At 65.2% G+C, this 11,349-nt stretch overlaps 1 protein-coding gene across 1 annotated transcript; it reads right to left on the bottom strand.

Annotated features, from left to right (window-relative positions):
- Positions 1-976: 976 nt before the first annotated feature.
- GDF6 (growth differentiation factor 6) lies at positions 977-10,784 on the bottom strand. The gene is made up of 2 exons (XM_075415234.1): positions 10,457-10,784; positions 977-1,836 (listed from the first exon to the last, which is right to left on the bottom strand). Exons 1-2 carry the CDS (start codon positions 10,782-10,784, stop codon positions 977-979), a joined length of 1,188 nt encoding a protein of 395 aa, XP_075271349.1.
- Between the last annotated feature and the right edge of the window lie 565 nt (positions 10,785-11,349).

The following is an 11,349-nucleotide window of genomic DNA, read 5'->3' as shown; positions in this document are numbered from 1 at the left end:
GTGTTGTTCATCTCCATTTTTGCACTTTTCAGTCTGTTTAAATAAACAAATATTTACAACTTTTACATGAACAACAGTGCATCCAAAGCAAAATGTGCATTTTAAATTATTGCTCCCGGTTGAGTCTTTTTTATTAGCATTTTATATTATTATTCTCTTCTTTATTTTTAAATTTTTTTTTCCATCAGTTTGTAGCTCTGTGAAATCAGATAAGCCAGCGGTTCTAGAAATCAGCGGGGAAAAGCCTGGAACTATGAACGTGCTAGTTACGCTAAGGAAGGGCCGGGCATGCCTCGAAGCGCACTCTCCTCAGGTGAAGCCGCAGCTGAGACGGAAGGCGGGAAAGGAACAGAGCTGTCACACCAAAGGCCTCTTCCGGCACCACGTCTGGGTGCGACGCCGCTGCAGGCTGCGAGGGCAGCCCAGGGATCCGGGCTGCAATCCGAAGGAGTTTCCTTCCCAGTCCACCCAGGATGTGCTTTCCGCCACACTTCGCTCGTCACAGTTTTTCACTGCTGTCTTGAAATAAAACCTAACTGCTAATTACAATCTTGAGCAAATTTTTGTGCTGTTTTGTTTTCCTTTTCTCTTTCCTTTTCGGAAGGGTGGGGGGTGGAGGGCCGTAGGCTGTTTCTGGCTGGTAATCTTGCAGGAATGTGGAAGGGAGAGGGCAGAAACGACACAGCCCTCTCCGGAGAGACTTCTGGGGGCGGGTGTCCACTCGCCGCCCCCCCCCCCCCCCGACTCTTTCTGTACTCGGCGGGTGAACTGCCCCCACCTTCGGCGGGGGGTGGGGGAAGGCGGGACGGGGCCCGGCGGGGATCCCCGCCGCCCGCCCTGCCCTAGCCCCGCTGCCGCCGCAACGCCGGGGCCGGGCCCGGGCCCGCCGCTCCCCGCGGGCCGCCCCCGCTTGCCGCCGCCGCGCCAGGCGCAGCCCCGCAGGGCCGTCCCGTCCCGTCCCGCCGCGTCCCGGGCGCTACCTGCAGCCGCAGGACTCCACCACCATGTCCTCGTACTGCTTGTAGACCACGTTGTTGCCCGCGTCGATGTAGAGGATGCTGATGGGGGTCAGCTTGGTGGGGACGCAGCAGCTGGGCGGCGTGGAGCCTGGGTCCATGGAGTTCATCAGCGTCTGGATGATGGCGTGGTTCGTGGGCTCCAGGTGGGAGCGCAGCGGGAAGTCGCAGACCCCCTCGCAGTGGTGGGCCTCGTACTCTAGCGGGGCGATGATCCAGTCGTCCCAGCCCAGCTCCTTGAAGTTGACGTGCAGCGGCTTCCTGCCGCAGCGCAGCCGCGACTTCTTGCCGTGCCGCTTGCCGTGCCGGCTGGCGAAGGCGGTGCGGCGGCGGCGGCGGGGGCGCCGGGGGGGCGGCGGCGGGGGCGCGCCCAGCTCGGCGCGCAGCTCCCCGAGCAGGCTCCGCCGCCGCGCCCGGCTGAAGACCACCAGCAGCGCCCGCTCCCGCGGGGGCCGCGCCCGCCGCCCGAAGCCCAGGCCCCGCAGGTCCAGCCAGCGCGGCGGCGGCCCGCGGCCCGCCGAGGCCCGCAGCTCCAGGCACAGCCGCTCCCCGGGCCGCGGCTGCCGCAGGCCCTGCCGCACGTCGAAGACCTCCCAGCCGGCGGCCGGGCCCGCCCGCGGGTCCAGGGCGCGCGAGTCCAGCGGCCGCGGCGAGAGGCAGGGGAAGAGCTGCAGGCGCGGCGGGGCGGCGGGCGGCGGGCGGCCGCGGGGGGCCCGGCGGAAGAGCCGCAGCTCGGCCCCCACCAGCTCCTCCGCCTCCGGGAGGGTCGAGACGTCGAACACGTACTGCTGCCGCCTCAGGGGAGCGGGCGGGAGGTCGTCTGCGGGGCGAGAAATAGTTACAGTCAGTTGCGGGCCGGGGGGGTGTGAGGGGGGGGGCACGGCCGAGAGGTCGCCGAGGAGGGGAAGGGCGGGCAGGGCCGCTCCCGGCCCCCCCACCACCGCCCCCCAGCTGGGGCCGGCCCCGCAGCGGGGTCAGGGGCTCCGGGGGGAGCCGGGACCGAGCCGGGCCCGGGAGAGGGCGGGGAGAGGAGAAGGGGAAGGAGAAGGAGAAAGAAAGAAAGAGATGAGGAAGAGAGGAGAGGAGAGGAGAGGAGAGGAGAGGAGAGGAGAGGAGAGGAGAGGAGAGGAGAGGAGAGGAGAGGAGAGGAGAGGAGAGGAGAGGAGAGGAGAGGAGAGGAGAGGAGAGGAGAGGAGAGGAGAGGAGGAGGAAGAAGAAGACGAAAGAAGAAAGAAGAAGACGAAAGAAGGAGAGGAGGAGGTATGGAAGGACCCGCAGCAGGCAGGGGAGGGCTCTCCCGCCGCAGGGGCAGCCCCTGCTCCGCGCACATCCCCTGCCCGTCAGCCCCGACAGCGATGTGGGACTGGCAATGTCTGCGTGCTCGTGTTCGTTACGCACGCATGTGTACAGACACACGTCTGTATTCTCCTCCGAGAGAAAACCCCGGACTTCTTTTTTGACACGCTGGTGTACGAAGTGCAGTGCAGAAAGCAAACCAGTTTTCCCTGAGCCGCTTTCCAATAAAATGTTTACAACCCAGCAAAGACAAAAATTCCCAAAGCCCCTGGGTTTCCCCAGAAGCTAGTAAAGCTTGTGTAGATTTCGATTGTAAAAGTGTCACTGGAGCCTCTGTTCAGCAGCCCCTCGCCGCTTTTCCAAGCTCAGCCCGCTCCAGGGGTAGAAACAGAGACTGGAGAAATATACAGCCCCCTGTTATTTATCGATATCAAAGGTCGTTGCGTTCCTAATCAGTGTATTTCACAACCTCGGCCCTACCCGACAGGTCTGGGGGAACCTGCGGGGGGCGGGAGGGACAAGGGGATGATTTACGCGAACCGAGACCTTCAGACGCGCCGCGGCCGCGTAAGAATCGGTGCGGATTAACGCGCGGTTAACCGGTGCGGGTCGGCGTGCTCCACAGCCGCCCTGCGCTGCCGCGCCTTCCCCCAGACGCCAGCAGGGAGACCGGCCGCGGGCGGGGAGCCCACCCGAGCCCACGGCGGATCTCGCCAGCCGGCCGATCGCATCCCTCCCGCCCCGCAACCCAGGCGGCATCCCCGGCCGCGGAGCCCGGTGCCCCGCCGCGCACCGCACACCCGCCCTGCCCCACGGGTCGCTCGGGGGGCGGGGGGAGCGGTGGGAAAGCGGGTCGGGCCCTTGGGGGCATCCCGGGGGGTTTGGAGCCCGGCCCGCCGCACCCCTGCCCCCGGCTCCCGCTGCGGGCTCGGCGGGTTCCCCGCGGCGCGGCTGCTCCCGCTCCGGCGAGAAGGGCCCAGCCTGGAGAAAGGCACCCCTCCGGCCCGAAAAAAATGTCGTCAGGGAGCCCCAGGTGACGACAACAGCTGCTGCGTCGAGCTGCTGGAAAGAGAAGCCAGATCCGGCGCGACCCGCCTGCAAGCGCTGGGCGGTCTCGGCAGGATCGGGCCCACGGGTCGCTTGGGGATCTGGGGGTGTCCTTCACCCCACACCCCCCCCCCCGCGTGGGCGGCGGGGCCGGAGTGCGCCCGGGCGGCGGGAGGAGGGCCCGGCAGCTCAGGAGAGCTCTGGGGCCGCTGCTCCCTCCTTCACGGGTGTCCCGGGCAGCACTGGGGGCTCCAGGCGGGAGGGGAGGTGCATCCGTCGGGAAAGAACGCGCGGGTTCCCTTCCTCCTCCTCCTTCTCCTCCTCCTCCTCCTCCTCCTCCTCCTCCTCCTCGCCTTTGGCTTTCCTTGCGCCCATCAGCGCGAAGGGGCAAAGACAGAGGTGGCATCGCGCTCCCCTCTCCCCTCCCCGGGAGCCCCCTGCGTGCGGGCGGCTGCGGCGCGGGGACTCGTCCCCCGCGGGGGTGACATCCCGGCGCCTGGGTTGGACGGGAGGGAAGCGGGGACAGCCCGAATTCCCTGCGGGGTCCCCGCCGCCGAAAGCGGTTGGTAAGGGGTCCGCAGCCGCCGGCTCCCGCCCCGCTCCCCGAAAGGCTGCCGGGTGCTTCGAATCCGATCAGATAAACGCTATTTGTTCGCTCTCGTAACCTAATAATTCCAGACGGATACATAATCCTAAACCAACACCGGCTGGCTCCCAGCGCGGCGGAGAGGGTGGGAAAGGCGGCGGAGGGCGGGGAGGGGGAGCGGCACCCCCGCGGCCCCCGCGAACGGGGGGAACGGGGCTGGCGGGGGGACTCTGCCTGCGGGGAAGCTGACGCCTGCCCGGCACTCACAGACACGAAGCAGCGACGGCGTGGGGGGGGACACCCCGGCTGTGTCGTGTGTGTCGCACCCCCCCCCCCGTGTGAGGAGCACGCACGGAGCGGGGCTGCTCCTCCCCAGCTTTCCGGGGGTGAAACCCGGGGTTTCTAACCGCCAGCTCGACAGCCCGCCTGTTTCCCAGGCCGGTTGCGGCTGTCGTTGTCGTTATTCCCGTTACCGAAAGGTTTGGAGAGAGCGGGAAAATCGCCTCGCACCCGGCCGGGCTGGGGAAAGCCACAGTGCGGAAAACGCACCGGAGGGGTGGGTTTTGTGTTTGTATCGTTAATTTAGATGAATGTTAGTTACGCAGCGAGCATCGGTATTATTTCGACGCTCCGTTGTTTACTTTTTTCGGGCGAAGATGAACTGTCGGGAGGGGGAAGGAGGGAGCAGACGGATCCGGAATTTCAGCGCGGGTCGGCGGCGGGGGGACGAGAGCAGCCCCGCTCCGCTCTGCCCTCCCCGGGCCCCCGCCCGCCCCCTCCCCGCTTTCCCCCGCTTTGCGGTTCTGTCGCCTCCGAGGTTAAATGAAACTGGGGCGAGGAGCTGCCTGTGACCCCCCGCCCGAACCCTCTCCCGCTGCCTCCCCGGGTTCGCTTTCCGCGCTGCGAAGCGAGCCGGGGGTTAACGAAGGCGAAGCGAAGTTTCCCTTTTCACGGCAGATCAGGTACCGGGCTCCCAGCCAACCCGTCGGGGCTCAGATCTTAACTTCACATCACTGCAAATTGCACCCGAACCGCGCTCAAGAAGAATTTTCCCGTTCCCGAATTCTCTTTCGAGCCAGATTTAAACTCGCAAACCAAAAGCACGTTTGCAGCTTAAAGACCCCTTTGCAGGCGCTCGCTCAGCAATAATCTGGAAATTAAAACATAAATCCCCCGCAACTGCGAGGGGCTGCTGTCCGCAGAGCCGCAGGGCTAGCAGGTATTTCTTTCTTTCTTTCGGAGCGTCACCCGAGCTGCGGGAAGCAGGGGCTGGCTCTCCATGTGTGGCATTTCTCCGGGTTCCAGCCCTGCGTCTCCCACCGCCTGCCTCGCCGTGGTTTTTTATTACACCGGGTGACGAGATTTAAACGTTCCGTTCGCTTCGCTATCGGGTAACGGGGAGAGACCACACCTCCCTCGGACGGGTTCCCAGCCCTGCCAGAACCCCAGCGAGGTGGTGGAGGGCTGTTTCTACACACACACACCCCCCCACACCCCCGCCCCGAGCGGGGAGGCACCTGGCTGCGATACTGCGATATACCTTTGATCGCGACTTGGCCGTATCTGCGCCGGGAAGGCTGCCGGCCCTCGCCCCGCTCCCCGGCCCGCCGCCCCCCCCCCCCTCCGCTTCCCACGCGTGTCTCTCGGGCGCGGAGGGACCGCCGCAACACCCGCGGGGCGTTCCGCGGGGGCTGCGGGCCCCTCGCCTGTCGGCATCGCCCCGGGAGACGCGCCGGGGCGGAGAGGGGCTTCCTTGGGGGGGTCCTACCCGCCGTGACAGGCGTTAAACGAGACCCCCTCCTTCTCCCCGTTTGCGGCCGTTTAGCCGCCCGAAATACTTCGATCGCGGAGAAAACTTTCCTCCAAAATTATTCGCGTTGAGAAAATCGGAACGAATATTCCCAGCGCTCGGAGCGAAGAAACGGAGCGCGGGGAGGCTGTGGGGGCTGTTTCTGAGCGATAGAGGTGGAAGCGTCGGGGCACGGCAGCACAACGTACAGGTCTGCCCACAGCTAGCGAGGACCGAAACGTCCCCTTTCGCTCAGAAACCGGACTCGAAGCGGTTCCAGCCTGCCCCGAAACCGCAAGGAAACGAGCGTTTCTCCGGTCGATCGGCCGCTTTTTTTTTTCCACAGGGGTACGAAGCGCGGAGGAGAACGCGGAGGGCGAGGAGCCCGGTCGCCCTGCCCAGCGCCGGGCTGGCCCCGGGCTGCGCCCCGCTTTCTCCCCGCGGGGCCGCTCAGCTCCCGAGCAGGGTAAGGCCAGCCCGGGCTGCGGCACGGCATCGCCCCGGCGGCGGCCGGCACTGGACACCCCCGAAACGGAGCGCTCCGTCCTACCGCCCTCGCAAAAATTAAAAAAAAAAAAAAAAAATAAGAAAGAAAAAATTTAAATTTAAACGTGGCCTCTTAGCAAGCCCCGCGGGGGAGAGGGGGGCGGTCCTGGATTTAAAAATTAAAAATGAAATAACTAATTACTCCTTACCCTCCGCGGCAGCGCGTCGCTCGCTGCGCCGCGGGGCCCCCTCTCCCGCGGCTTGCGGGCTCTGCCTGCCCCGGCCCTGCGCGCAAACCCTCGCGTCCCCGCCGAACAAAAATAGTTAAAAAAAAAAAAAAGAAAGGAAAAAGAACCCCCCCTCCGACCCCCTCCCCGGTTTTCAGCGGGGAGAGACGGGCGGTGCGGCTGCCTCCCGGGTTCGGACCCCCAACCCCCCGATACCCGTCAGGCGCGGGCAGCGCGGTCCCGCAGGCCGGTCCCCGCCGCCGCCTGACCCCGGGCTGCCGGAGGCCGAGCCGGGCCGGGCCGGGCCGGGCCGGTCGCTCCTTCCCCCGGCGCACGGCGGGGACGGGAAGCGGCTGCTCGCTGCTCGCTCCGGCCGTCTGGTCTGCATTAGAGTTTTTATAAGGGGCTCAAACAAATCGAATACAAGGTCACCGAATAATTAACAGTTGTGAATTCCCTCCTTCCCCATTAAAATACTTCCCTGCTTGTATTTCATTTTCCCTCTTGCCAACGACAACACCGCCCGGGCGAAGGAGCTGCGCAGACAGCGCGGCGTTGCAGCTCTCGGTCCACCCAGAAACCCGCCGTTCTGCGTAAACGCGCTGCGCTGGATGAACTTCGAGCGGGATTCACGCTCTTTTCTCCCCCCGCACGCACGGCCGGGCCATTTCCAGCCTCCCCAGGCGGGATCCCCCCCCCTTCCTCCTGCCCCCTCTCCTCACCCCTCCTCCCGACCCTAACGGCGAAACGACGGCGGCAGGACCCCCGCCCCTCCGACTCGGCTGCCCCTCGCCCGGAGCGCGAAGCCCCGCAGAGCAGACGCGGGGGGGGGAGAGGAGACGGTCCCGACCCGTTTCGGTTTGCCCGTCCCTCGGCGTCCCGTAGGCGGGAGCTCGGCCGCGGGGCCGGGGCTGCGGGCGGCTCTGCCGACACGGGCAGGGAGAGGAGAGGGGAGCCCGCGGCAGCCGGCCCTGGTGGCATCCCCTCCCCACGGGAGATCCCTTCCGAAACCGCGCTCCCTCGCTCCCTGGCTATTTCTTTTTTCTCTTTTGTTTGTTATCGGTTTGTTCCGAGCCGCGCCGCGTCTCTTGCTAGCGGTGGGTTTGCTTGTTTATGGCTCCCTTCTCCAGCTCCCTCCCGCTTTCTATTTTATTTTTTTTCCCCCCACTGCCTGGTGGAGTCCTTGCAGCTCCTAATTGTCCTGCCTTACTGTGGAGCTCCAATGCTGGGGGTCCTGAGGCCAGCGAGAGCACCATCTGCGTTTTAATGAGTTACTTCATGTGCCAACAGTAATTTTCCTACATTCAGCTAGGTCCTGTCTGATCTTGCGACCGTAACAAGGGGGAGCGAGTGGGGGGCGGGAGGGGGTGGAGAAGAATCACAAAAACTCTTTCCCCTCTCTCTGCGCTCTTTTTTTTTAACGCTGGGGGAGAAAAAAAAAAAAAAGAAAAAAAAATATATAATGCTGTAATGTGGCTTTCCTCCTCGCGACCTAGCCTGAAAGCGATCTTATTTAGCTTCAGGCGGGAAGGAAAGCAGCAGCAGGCGAGGGGAGCGGCTGTTGGCGTCCGCAGCGAAGCGCTTTGCCCCTCTCGGGGGCTGCTGGGGGCGGGGGCTGCCGCCCAGGCCCCCCCTCCCCCGGGACGCGGTCACGGACACGCAGGCTCAGCATCCCGCGGCGTGCGGGAAGGACGCTTCTCGGCAGGGCTAAGAGCTGCTTCTCTCTCCCCTCCGGGCTGCCGCGCCCCCTCAACGCCGAGCTGCGGGATGCCGTGCGGGCAAGGAGGGACGGCCGCCGCCGCCTCCCCCCCGGAGCTGCCGCTTAGGTAAAGAGCAGCCCATCTAATTGGGTCAATTTGGGCGGCTATATTGTCTGCAAATGAATCGACAGACAATTCCCCCCCCCTCAAATCCCCCCTCCCGCAACCCCCGCCTCCCCGCTTTCCCCGAGCGAAGGCTGTTCATCATCAGCACAGCTCCAGCTCGCCAATTAACCGGGCTGGGAGCCCACGGGGAGGTGGGCAGTAAAACCGCGACCACTTCAGAGGAACGGAAGCTCTCTTGAAGTTTTTTTGGTGACGTGCCACTGGCTGGTCCGCTTCATTATGGGAGACTAGACAATATTTGATATGTTATGACATGAGCACTCAATTAGATCACTGAGTTGAAATACTCCAATCAGTGGCTTGATGCTAAGCAACCCTCCGAAGGTCCAGCAGCAGGTCACAGCCGGTGACACATCAAATCAAAATCAATGGGGAAAAGTGAGGCTTTTCCTTCATCAAACCGGGACTTCTATTAGCAAACCGCTTCCCCCGGAGCAGAATCTCCCACGCAGCGAGATGAGCTAAATTCGTTAAATTAACTGTCTTTCTTCTAGTTATCAAGAATCAGATGATCTGGAGCGCGGCTCTGTTTCCCCGCGGCTCGCAGAGTTTGCACCCCGTTCCCTCTCCGGGGGGCGAAGCGGGACAGCTCGTTTCTGAGGGCCGAACTTTCGAAGCGGTATTTCTAGAAAGCGAGTCCGACACCCCCCCACCCCCACCCCCGCCCCCCTATAACTGCGACGAAGAAAACAACCCCCGTAAGGCGAAGGCGGGAAGAAAAACCCCGCGTCCCCTCTCCCCTCGGACACGGCCGAGGGCTTCCCACCGCGGGGGGCACCCACCGTGGGCGCTTCCACGTACCCTCCCGACCCCTCCGAGCTCCCTCCGCGGGGGGGAACCCCTGGCCGGGGCTGGCAAGGGGCTGAGCCGTGGGAGCCGGGGCGGGAGGGGGGAGCTGCCGGCTCGGGGGGGCGGCGGGGGGGGGATTGATTTAGTTTGGGGAGCGAGCGGCTCCCGCGGCTCCAGGGAGCCGGGCGCTTTCCCGGCGGTGCGTTTCGCCGTCAGACGGCCGGGCAGCGGGGAGGGGGGGTGCGGGAGGGTGCTGCCAGCCGCCGGCCGGTACCCAGGCAGGGTCCCGAGGGGGGGCGCGGGAGGAGGGGAGGGTCTTCAAACCGGGAAGGGACGGGGAGAAGGAAAGAACGCGCGACCTTCGTTAAGAACCTGGTAATTAGTCTGTCCTTAATGGCTCACAAACCAGAGTAATGGAAAAAAAAAAGGGGGGGGTGGGCGCGTTTTGAGGGAAGGGAGATTTTCCTCCGGATCGCCGAGAAACCTCCACCCGCCGCCCCGGGTGCGAGCGATAACACAGTGACGGAACGGCTAAGCAGGGCCCGGCAGGTCGCGGGGGGGTCCCGGGAGCCCCGGTGCTGCCCGGGACGAGCCGGGGCTCCGCCGGCCGCTGCCCTCCTCCGCGCCCCCCGCCGCGGGGCTGCCGAGCCCCCGGGGTAGCGCTCCCCGCCGCCGGCCCCGGCCCGGGAACGGCCGAGGAGCGGTCCCGCACACACCGGGCTCAGAGGACGCGGGACGCGGTCCCGGGGCCGGGGTTACCTGGGCTCCAGGCCGACCTCCCCGCCAGTCCCAGCAGTTTCAAACGGGGCTGGTGCTCCTCCAGGTGACCCCGATAAAGCGACCCTGCGCGAGGGCAGCCCCGGGCAGCGAGCGTTTGCCCTCGGTCAGACTGAACTTTCTGTTTGCCTCGCAGCCCCAGCGATAACCCGTCCGCCGGCAGCGGGAAGAAACCAGAAAGGAGATTTGTTTTGTTGTAGGTTTGTTTTCGGGGTTTTTTTTGTTTGTTTCTCCCTCCCCAAGGTTGCGTTTAGACCCGCAGTGCGCCTGCAAAGCCGGTGCGTGCTTCCCAGCGCCCCGCGACGGCTCGGGGACCAACACGCGTGTTTCTCACAGGCGGCATTTAACGCTGCCGCCGTCCCGGTTTTTCACTTGAAAATAAGAAAAAAAAAAAACCAACCCACAAAAAAATCCACAATTGACCGAAAGATCCACTTTTTCTGCAACACCGGGGGGGGGGGGGGGGGGGGGGAGCAGCGGTGACGGACGCCCGCAGCCCCGCGGGGACGGTGAGGGGAGTTGCGGGAGGGGGTGCGTGGTGGGGGTGCAGCGCTTACCTCGTCCCCTGTCTACAAAACTGGTGATGGTGTTGGCGGATTTGGACGACTGGAAGAAGCTGGCGTTGATGCCCAGTTTCTCGGCGACGGAGTAAGTCCTGAAGAGAGACAGCATGTACTCGTGGGGTTCCGCCCGCGGGAGCCCACGGCCCGCGGCCTGCCCCCCCTGCCGCGGGCGGCCGTCCCGCGGGGACCGCGGCGCCCTGCGGCCCCGCCCGCCCCTGGAGGAGGAGGAGGCGGCGGGGAGGGAAGCCGGCAGGCAGCAAGGTAAATCCCAGAGGAGCCCGGCGAGCAAGGCGGCGGAGAGCAGGGCCCGGCGTGCGTTCATAGCGAGCGGCGGCGGGGAGGGAGAGGAGGGCGGCCCAGGCAGCGGCGCGGGGACTGCGCGGCGGAGCGGCGTGGAGCGGGGACTGCACCCGGCCGGGATCGCCCCGCAGCAGCCCGCTCCGCCCCGCGGGTACCGCCCCGCCGCGGACCGCCCCCCCGCGGGGGGCACCCAGCCCGCCCCGCGGGGCGGTCCGCGGCCGGGCCGGGTGCTCGGGGGTCCCTTTGCCCCCCCCCCACTGTGGAATCCACGCGGGAAGCGGACCCGAGGGATGCTGCAAGTCTCGCTGACGCCCCTCGGGTACCGCTGCCCGCCGGCCGGCCGACGTCTTGGGGCGTCCCGGTGCCTCCTGGGTGCCCCGTTTTGGGGTGCTGCGCAGAATCCCGCCATGTTGGGGATATCAGACTGGTGTCAGCTCTGCAAATGGTTTGATCCCACCATTGCGCAGGGTTCACAGCCGTGGACAAAGCGTGGCAGTGAGCTCGTGTTCCCCTACCTGTCCCGTTCACTCCTTGCTTCTTCCCGACCTTCTCCTCATCCTCCCGCCTGAACCACAGCACCGCTGCTG

This window comes from Opisthocomus hoazin, chromosome 3, assembly GCF_030867145.1.
Source record: "Opisthocomus hoazin isolate bOpiHoa1 chromosome 3, bOpiHoa1.hap1, whole genome shotgun sequence".
In the NCBI taxonomy this organism is placed as follows: domain Eukaryota; kingdom Metazoa; phylum Chordata; class Aves; order Opisthocomiformes; family Opisthocomidae; genus Opisthocomus; species Opisthocomus hoazin.
The sequence above is the reverse complement of the archived record's forward strand: the minus strand, read 5'-3'. Positions and strand labels throughout refer to the sequence as shown.